Here is a 10,627-nt window from a genome sequence, read left to right on the forward strand (position 1 = left end):
CAATTTGACAAACTTTTGGGTAATGGTCTGTAGGCTGGAGTGGAGATACAGGGACAGTTTTGAGCCTAGGAAGGCCACCAGAAAAGAGGCTACTTGACAGGCTTGGAGAAGGAGATGGAGAATGAAATAAGCAGAGAACTAAAATACACATCAAATGAGAATGTACAGTCCTTGTGACTAATCACAAAGAACTAAGGAATGGGTTAAACAAAACCATGATGAGTGTTACAAACAGGAAATTTGGAAGCGGGGGTGAATCTATGGGTTGAGTTTGAAGTGAGAACAAGACATCCACATAGAAAGAAATATGGACAGACAGGAGATGAAGTGATAAAAACAGGACAGGAACAATAATTCAGGGAAACATCAGCATAGAGAAAATTTTTTACTTTATAGGAAAAGATTCAGAAACAAACATCTATTTTGTTTAAGAGCATTTTTAATAAAGAGAAATATGCTGAGGCAAGAAATTCTATGCTGAAGTTACACTTCACAAACCACCTTCAAAAATAAAACAAACAAAAGGTTTTTGCTTCTGACATTGACTATGTGATGAAATAATTTACTTTCTAATGGAAGTTTTGGGTATGAAAGATAAACAAAAATTTTTAAATTATTTTTGCTCACAATTGATCATTGAGACACTATTTCTGTTAATTAAGAATGGATACACTTAATTCTCTTTTTAGTCTAAACGTTTACAAATTCTGTAAGAGCACTGATCTCACATCATATGAGAATCTGCTGAAGAGACCTGGGTCCTGGAGGATGGAAGACATGGGAAGAAAAGGCAGCTATATTCAAATACATACAAGACTTTCACATGGCACTTGTACTTAGCAGTAAAATTGGAAACAGTGGCAGTCACAGAGACATGAGTTCTAATTCCTAACACTCAAAGCTGTCCACAGATGGAATGTCTGAATGTATTCAAGCATAGGCAGTCAGGAAGGATTTTAGAAAGGACTCAAGCGTGGATGACCAGGTGGACGAGATGGCAGTGCAAGGTTTCTTCCAACCTTAAGATTCTAGTAATACTCTAAAGTTTGATAAACTGCAATGGTTTAGCTGTATGACTGCCTAAAACCCAAAAGCCCTTGGTAATCCTGCACAGAGCTCAATTTAAGAGCCTCTGAACATTCAGCTTTAAGGAGGGGGATCAAAGCTCTCACTCTGTCAAGTGTTAGCTGAAACCGACAAACAGTAAAATCATTATTTTCCCCCAAGTAAAGGTTAGTTTGATATACACACCAAATTTTGTTGTATGCTTCTAGGCATTCCGGTTTAACATTGTGAACTGAAATAAACAAACAAAAAATTCCATGATAAATTTATGAGCAAAAGTAAAAATGTCAACTATGTAGATAATAAACCTATCACTCACACTGTAGTTTGTATAAACTGCTTGTTTCCTTTTTGGCTAGGAGATTAGAGTGAGCATCTTTTCTTGGATCAACCTTCCGGACAAATAAGGATTTTAACCAGCTGTCTTCTCGAGGTCTGTTATTGGAAGATGTCAATTTCCTATGGTATAACAAATACAAAAATCTGAGTCTAATCAGAGGTACAAAGATCTCAGGGTCTTTTGTGGTGTTACATAGCTTTTATATATTTCTCAATCTGTTCAGCAAACATGCCTTGAGCACCTATTCTAGGCACTTCTCTAGAAAGTGGGCTATCACAAGGTAATGATTTTCCACTACCACAGTATGCATTCCAAAGAGCAGAAGCTAAGTGTAAAAGCAACGCGGCGTGGCATTCCCAAGAAAGCTTTCATGTTTACCTTTACAGTTCCTACTATGTGTTTTTCCAAAGCAATTTTTGACATAGAGGAATATACAAGTCTCTGAGGTAATCAAAAGCAGGGCATTCTCATGAAACCTTCTGTAAGCTAAAATGGCAGAACTGTGGTGAAGTTATTAATTACCATTAATTTATATGAAAGAATAAATCATAAATGTACCCAGAACCCCTGGGCCCTCCCTGGTGGTACAAGGGGTTAAGCACAGCACTATGAAGCTGTCTCAGCAACCACCGCAGCATGAGTTCAGTTTCCAGCCAAGGAGGTGACCCACATGGCATGACAGACCTCTTCTGACCTGCCACTGCTCCCCTCAGCAGTCTATTTTAGTCAATCTTACTGTTCTGTCCCCCACTCTGTCTCGATGAATCCTCTCACCTACTGCACCTGTGGCCTGTACCCCAGTTCTTAAATGCACAAATAAACCTAAAAAAATGTACCCAGAACCCCCAAATACCCTACCAAATCTTACCAAATAATATATTAATCATAAAATAACACTAGCATATAGCAAGTACAGTCTGTGTTAAGTAGTTACTGGGGGAAGAACTAGGCAGGGCCAATCTTGCTGCTGGGGCTGGGGGTGGGGGTGTGGGGGACACTGCCTCTGCATCAGTTTCTGAACATCATTTTCACTTTTCATCATGAAAATTTTTCTTTAGATTTCTTTCAGGTAGTAAAAACAGCGAATAACATAGGGCATTCTTAAAAGTACAATGACTTAGTGTGAACTTTCAAAAAGTAGGGGAAAGCCAGAACATTCAAATTCACCAAGGAAGAACTTACACTATGATTGTCAGAGATGGAGTAAAGGGGATATTGGGAAGTTACTGTTTTATAGGTACAGAGTTTCATTTTAGGAAGATAAATGTTCTGGGATGGGACACGGGTGGTGATGGTTGTGCAATGTAAATGCATTTAATTCTACTTAATTGTACCTTTAAATGTTAAAATGGTAAGTCATATTACAAATACTTTATCCCAATTGAAAAAAATATAAAAATATACAGAGAAAATTATATGAATTCTTAAAAAATTGATTTTACTCCTAAATTAATTAGATCAAGGTTAAGTATCACAAAAACCTGATTATGAAATTTACTAACACATAATTTTCTAATTCTCATCTTAAACTGAATGTAAGAAATTAAAGACAAAGAAAGTGAGAATAAATATGACCTAGCTAACAAACTAGCAGGAACTTGTAAGTACATGTTTGACTCCCAGCTGCCTGCCAGTGGGATTAGCAACCTCCCCAGAGGGCACAGTGGTTATATAAAAATTAAAGCTGCATAGGCCTCTGGACCAATAATTACACTTTTGGTGATGTCCTAAAGACAGCTATTTAGACAAGTGCACAAGAACATCCATTACTACTTCATTTCCTTTTTGCTTTTTCCTGGTAAGCGCAATTTGAATATTAGCAGGGATATATCAATTAGGGAATATCCAAAATCAGAATATGCATCATTAAAAATAACATATGAGGTAGATCTACATGTAATGATGATGGTGATAATCGCTGAGTAAAAGCACAGCACACCGCCACACACACATACATAAGATGAACTGTGGACAGTGAGTCCACCTGGCAAATGCGACTGGGTGTGCCGTGGGGGGAGATTTTTCACTGTACAAACTTTATGACTATTTGAAAATAACAGTATGTATTTTGGGGAAAAATACATTATTTTTATACTTAAAACTTGGCTGAAAGATGTCAAAGTGAATGTTTAGAAGTCAGATAGATACAGGCAAAGCACACAGGTAAGTCACATAGGTACATACATTTTGAAGACGATCTAAAATTTTAGAAACTGGCTAGTTTCCTAACCTCAAATACAAAACAGGGATCAAAGACACACTGTGTCCCTTCATCTTAATTTTTAAAATTGAGGTACCACTGGCTCACAATACTGCGTAAGTTCCAATAGTACAGCCACCCTCCTCACATTGCACTCACACCAGAGTTCTAGGAGCTTTTACAACCATCAAATTGACCCTCTACTCGCTCTAGTACCGTAACCAGCATTTTGTTGTCAGTCTAAGTTGTTTTTATTTCACCTTACTCATTTTCATTCAAATGTACATATAGTAAAATCTATTCTCTTTTGGCATATTGTTCTAGTATACGAGTTTTGACAAATGTACAGTCGTGTTACCACAAGACAGTAACAGTTCCTTCACTCCCTAGAAGGGTTTGTAAGCAACCATTCTCCCCACTGCCAAATACTAACAACCACTAATCTATTCTACACATCTATGGTTTTTCCTTTCTCCAAGATGTTTTATAGATAGAACTGTACAGAATGCAGTCCATTCCTTTTTGTACAATCCCTTTTATAACTGAACTATCATCACCTCCACTCAGAGTTATTACAGTATTACTTTTCATAGTTTTTGATCTTTGATTCACAAATAAATTATCTTCTCTGGACTTAACTAAATCAAAAGACAATGATGTGATATAATTCCAATTGGCCACTATAAATTCTCAGGATCACATCTAGTGCTTCAAAACAGTGCTGAGATATTGACAGGCCAATGGGCATTTTTGCTGCTGATCTCTGGAAACTAGATCTGTCTACAGATTATTTCCCTATCTGCTTAGCAGGCCTATTTGAAGATAGAGATATTACAGCAAATGTAAGAGGAAAATAGAGAGCAAGTATGAAGGAAGAGGATTTGAGGCAAGAAATTCTCACATGGACAAATTCCCCACTGCCTCATAAGATGAAAATATGGAATCTACAATATAGTAAAAATTCCTGTTCTTAGTCAACAACAATGCTTTAGAAATAACAGTACTCTAAATTTTATGACAGTGATAGCCTTTTTCTTTTTACTCAAACTCACTCTCTGCTTTAATGACTAAAGATTGCACAGCAATTTCTCCCTATGGCAGTCTTTTATTTTATTTTTAAAGATTTTATTTATTTATGCATACATAATGGGGGCATAGGCCAGAGGTGCAGGGGTGGTGAGAGTATTCACCAGAGAGCAGGGAGCAGAACAGGCCGACTGACAAAGTACACTGCTGAGGGGAGCAGCAGGTGAGACAGGAGAGGTCTGCCACGACATGTGGGTCACCTCCCTGGCCAGAGATGGAATTTATGCTGAAGCAGCTTTACCTTTGTAGTGCTATTCTTTAACCCACTATGCCAGCAGGGAGAGCCCTCTTTTATATTATTTTTAAAGAATAATTTATTTATGCATACAAGAACTGGGGTACAGGCCAGAGGTGAGATGATTCACCAGACAGAGTGGGGAGTAGAACAGGAAGATTAACTGAAGTTCACTGCTGAGGGGAGCAGTGGGGTGAGATAGGAGTGGTCTGCTGTACCATGTGGGTCAGCTCCCTACCTGGGGATCAAACTCATGCTACAGTGGCTGCACATAGCTTCATAGTGCTGCACTTTAAGCCCTTGTGCCACCAGGGAGGCCCCTATGGCAGTCTTTCAACTGAAACACTAGTCATAGAATATTAAATCAAATAGTTAAAATTCAGATAAAAAGATTCTGAATGGTGTAAACTTACAAATATACAAACTATACAGATATAAATCAATATTTTGTTCATAAATTATCAAGAAATAAAAATTTCTTCAAATTCTTCAAATATTAAAATGTACCATGCTCATTAAAAATACAAAATAACAAGTTAGTACAAGTACTTGCAGTTTTTCTAATAAATGTATAGGACAAAAGTCTCTAGCAGGACTAGACAGTTTGTCATCTTGCTTAACACTAATTTAGCAAGATAGATTATTATATATTGCATTTCAAATACTGGCTCAGAGTGGATAAATGATGTAAGAAAATAAAATATAAACCTAGATCTAACGATAAAGTTCAAAATATTTTCGCTATCAATGGATGTCTCCCAAACACAAATATCCCCAGTTGAATATTCAACAGATTTTTATCATAACAAAGGGAGTAAAGTTAGGATGGGTAAAATGAGTAAAAGACATGGAAAAGCTTTGCAAACAAAGATGAAACATAGAAGAACCAAATGGTGTTTGTGTGTGAACTTGGGTACATAGTGTCTTCACAGATGAAAATATCTGGCCCAGCATTAACCCCAATTGTCTGTCAAATTCTGAAGTTTTTCCAGAGCCAGGTGACTAAAGCTGCCTAATGCACCCATCCACCTAGCTGTTCAAGTTGAATCATGGGTGGAGGTAGAAGCAGCTGTGCCAGTTCTGACAGGGTAAGATCTGGACTGTGGTTTTTCACTACAGAGACGAACACCACAATCAGTTTTAGAACACGATCTCTGTGTGTGACACTTCACAGAGCACAGAATAGGGGCTAACACATTCTGCAAAATACTACATTTTAAATTGAATAAGCAGTATGTGCCAAGCCATAAAGATGAGTCAGAAGCCTAGCCTGTTCAGTCTCTTGGAAAACAAAAGCAGCGGTCTACAAGACGCATACACACACCACACTAGGTCAGAGCCATTCATTGCTTTGCTTGGAAGGACTGACATTCTGGTTCTGCCTTAGAAGACAAGCAAGACAGGTGGGCAAGGCAGGTGTTAATTCCAGTCAATGGGGACAACATGTTCAGGGACATGGAGTCACAAAACTAATGGTATATTCTGGAACAGCTGAGTGAAGTGAGGCAGGAGAATAGGGTATGATGGTGAGAAAGAGGAGAAGGCAAGGGGGGCAGGGTGCTAAGGTTCCCATTATACCATGCTTGTTTCCTGGGCTTTATCCTGCACACTGTGAAATGAGAAAGTTTCCAAAAGAGATGTAGCTGTAAAAAGCAACCTGGCAGTGAGATGGTGAGTAGAGTGTGGTTCCCAGGCTCCCAGTCGCCTGTCATGCCTGGTAGTACCAGGCACATAGAAAGTAATAAATACGCACTCACTGCCTGAACCAAAGGATGTTCCTGGATTAAGATGATGGCAGTGGGGATGAAAGAGGCACATATTCAAATGTTACTTTTTTTTTTTTTTTAAAGATTTATTTGTGCATACAGAACTGGGGTACAGGCCAGAGACTCAGGGGTGGTGAAAGACTTCACCAGAGACAGAGTGGGAGCAGAACAGGCAGATCAACGAAGTACACTGCTGAGGGGAGCAGTGGGGAGCAGTGGGCTGGTCAGGAAGAGATCTGCCACACCATGTGGTCACCTCCGGGGCAGGCCAGAATCGAACTCATGCGGAAGTGGTTTCAGCTTCTTAGTGTAGTGCTTTAATCCGCTGTGCCACCAGGGGGGCCCAAATGTTACTTTTGAGGTGAAAAGAAGTTATGGGTACTGATTATGGTATCATAGTTGGAGGAAATCAGAAAGGAAATGCATTTAACATTTAGATGGGGCAGCAGTAGCGTAATGGGCTTTGTGCATTTGCTCATTAAAGATCTATTCCTGGTTGGAGGAGAACGACATGATCACAGCCCAAGGTGAGAAGAGCTTCTCAATGGAGTTGCACAGTGGCCTTTGGGGTGCAATCTAAGTCAGCCTGGGGGTAGGAGGAGGGAAGACAGGGACCAAGACTGAACGATCATTTGTTGAAATGACTACCTGTTAGGCTGATGGCGGTGGAGGAAGGACATTCTAGGAAGCAAAACTATAGCAGCTAGTCAGGAGTGTGTGAATATGGAGGTGACAGTCAATTTAAGGGCCCAATACAAAGAAGAGCCTTGCATTAAAGCAGCAGGACCCCATTCTCCACCCTACCACCAAACCTCCGAGCCTAGTAAATCTTTCTTCTTCAATGCTGCCATAGAGCTATTCCCAACATTTCATTCTGAAAACACCATTATACTATTCTTTCATCTCTTGTTTTAGACCCTGCATCTAGATGGAAAAGTTATGAACATTTTTTTTCACATTTATTGTACTCTATTTTTATCAAGCCATTTGAAAGCATGTACTTTCAAGCATCCTTAAACACTGTAAAATGCTTCTCCTCAAAGCAAAGACAAGACGAAGATGTAATTATCTAAAAAAAAAAAAAAGAATTCTATCACATTTAATAACTTACTCCATATTAACATGTCTCAAATTATAGCCAAAACATAATTTGTAATTTTTCTTGGCAATGTTAGGGTGGGAGAGGAGAGGGACTAGGACACAGCTCATGTCACAGAGATCTAACAGAAATCTGCCTTGCTCAAAATTCTACAATTATCCCCTTCACCCTGTGGTTCAAGTCCACACACTTCATAGGAATCCAGAGTGGTGTTGCCAAGAGTTGAGCTCAGGGAATTTTGAGCTAGGGGAGTGGCAAGAGAAGGCAGTCAGGACTGGGCTTGCTGGAGGTAGAAGTGACAGATTTGCAGCTGACTAGCTGGGAGGGGATGGGTTTGGGGAAGACCTGGTTTCTGGCCTGGGCTGCTAAATGGAAGATTCCATTACTGGGGGTAGAGAACTCAGAAGTATGTGTTGGAGGAAAACAAGTTAAATTCTGGGTACACAGGATACCAGCACAATGACTAGGCAGCTGGGACTCTGCTGGCACTAAACAGAGCTTAGGTGTGCTGGCAAGTATAGGTCTTCCAGGAAAACTTCCTCCTTCCCCTCTAAAATGTTCTTGCAAGGTCACTCACACTGGCCCCATAGGTAAATTCAGTTTTCCTATCATCTTACTTAACCTTCTAGTAGCCTCTGGCACAGCTGAGCAAGTCCTTGAAATATCTCCCTTTGGACGAAGTCACAAAACAATGACCTCACTTTCCTTCTCATATTCAGCCTATAAATGTTGATACATCTGAGGGCCCTTGTTCCAGTTTCTTCCCTAGATTCTTTCTCAAGCAATCTCACACATTTTTGTGCTTCATTATGAAAAGCTTCATATACAAAACAGCATCATGAAACCCATGCTAAGTATAAGCATTGATCAACATTTTGTATTACTGTACGTTGACAACTTCCAATTCCTTTGAGGTATCACACAGTTCAAGCAGGTCAACTACATGCTTGGACTTTCCATATGAGTATCTCACAGCCATCTCAAATTTTACCAGGTTTAAAAGTGCTCTGGATCCTTCCCAGAAGCCTGCTCCCCCTCTGAATTACTAGCAAGCTCCCAGATGGCAAGGGTCTTGTATGCCTCATTCAAGGATGCTTCTCAACAGCGACTGGCATGTGGTAGGCACTCATAAGCCTACAGAACAATAGGCTGAATAAATGGCACCAGCACCTGCCAGTTTGGCCACTACTCTTGATCCTGTTCCTTTTAAAAATGTAAATAGGATCATATGACACTAAAGTTTACGCCTTAAAATGCCTGCTGTGGTTCCCAGAATAAAATCCTGCTCTCTAAGATGGCCTGCAAAGCCTATAATTAGTAGGCCCTTGCTCATATCTCCCTCTGGTCAGTCTCCCCTCCATTCCTGTGCTCCCTCTTTTTTGTGGGGATGTCCTTTATTTCTGACTCCTCCCACTAGCAGCTTTCATGATCAGCTTAAGTGCTCCTTTCTTAACAGGTCAACCATGATCTCAGGTGGTAGGTTCCCTGATTTTTTTTCTCTCACAGCACCTACTTTATAATCATTCAATTTGCCATGACTTCCTGGGGAGAGTGACAACTTCTTGCACAGTCAGTTACACAGGGCTTCAAAGACAGGGGTACAGGGGATCTGGGCGAATTAAAAAAAGAATGCTAACAGGATAGGCAGAGATAAGACTCCAGTGTCAACAGCATTTGGCACTAGCATTAAGTAGGGGTACTGGGCCCAGCCAGCTCCAAATTTCCATCCAGTTTACTAGCTTTTGTGCTCTGGCACTTCAGATGAACACGTTGAGTGAACACCTTCAGTCTCAGCTGTCTTTCTTGGAAAGAAATACAAATTTCATGGGCTCATAACACCTGTGTGAAAAGACAGTAGATGCTCAACAGAATAAAAGGCAGTATAATTTGTTAACCAACTTGGAAACAAACATTTGGAACTTAAATTGAGCATCAGTATTAGGAAGAGTCCTGGGCCTCAAGTCTTCAAACTCCAGTTCAAAAGCGTTTTTCCAGCTATGTGCTTCTTACCTCTTTGAGATTCCATCTTACCTCTAAAACAGATCCTGTCACTTAAGATTCCACGAAGGTTAAATTCATTAGTCCTTTAGTCTATCCCAAGAGTTTAACCAACACATAGTTTCTTTGCCTGTTCGTTTATAAGTGCCCACTGTATTTTCTCGAGGTCAATTACTTCATTAACAACAAATAAACATTTACGATTTAAGTTGCCCACCTAAAGACCACGAGAAAGCTTTTTTTGAATATGGAAAATGTCAAAGTGAACTCAGAAAACCGAACATTTACTCCAAAGAAGTTAGGAAAAAAGTCTCGAAGTTAAAACCAGCGCTTGCTTACGGGCTGACAGCTGCACACACTTTTTGATCCACTACTTATCTTAATTTAAAATGCAAGTCAACAAAGAAGCTGGGAACCCGACACCTCGCTACATCCGTCTCCCTGCGCGTTTCCTGGGGCTTTACTGGGAAAGATTTTTTTCTTCTCCACAACCTAAGCGGCAAATGGGACCACTACTGCCATTTCTGAGGTTTTGCGCGGGCTAGCCTTCTTGGGACCCCAGGCGGGAAACCCGCAAGCCGACTCCAGGGCCGGGGGCTTCCAGGGCGCGGCCGGCGCTCGGCCACGGCTCCGGGTCAGTGGGGTCAAGATCCCGCGGGCCGAGGCGGAACGGCGGGCGGGCGCGGTCCCGGCGCTGGACCGGTGCCCCCTGTGACCTTGAGCCTGGCAGGCCGAGACGGCGGCCGGATCTCAGCAGGCGCTGGTCTGCCCGAACCCCGCCGCCCGCGGCCTCGGTCCCCGCCGCCCAGAAGCCCAGGTGGCCTTGCCCCACGAGAGG

General features: G+C 40.9%; 1 protein-coding gene across 1 annotated transcript in view; it reads right to left on the reverse strand.

Annotated features, from left to right (window-relative positions):
- The window catches only part of GBAS (glioblastoma amplified sequence), a 28,697-nt gene extending 19,927 nt beyond the window's left edge, over window positions 1-8,770 (reverse strand). The window contains exons 1-3 of the mRNA XM_004688043.2: window positions 8,676-8,770; window positions 1,385-1,524; window positions 1,252-1,297 (exon numbers count right to left, since the gene is read on the reverse strand). Coding sequence (XP_004688100.1) covers window positions 1,252-1,297; window positions 1,385-1,524; window positions 8,676-8,770 — 281 coding nt within the window. The remainder of the gene's footprint in view (window positions 1-1,251; window positions 1,298-1,384; window positions 1,525-8,675) is intronic.
- Between the last annotated feature and the right edge of the window lie 1,857 nt (window positions 8,771-10,627).

Source organism: Condylura cristata, unplaced genomic scaffold (genome assembly GCF_000260355.1).
Source record: "Condylura cristata isolate star-nosed mole 26May11 unplaced genomic scaffold, ConCri1.0 scaffold00024, whole genome shotgun sequence".
Classification (NCBI taxonomy): domain Eukaryota; kingdom Metazoa; phylum Chordata; class Mammalia; order Eulipotyphla; family Talpidae; genus Condylura; species Condylura cristata.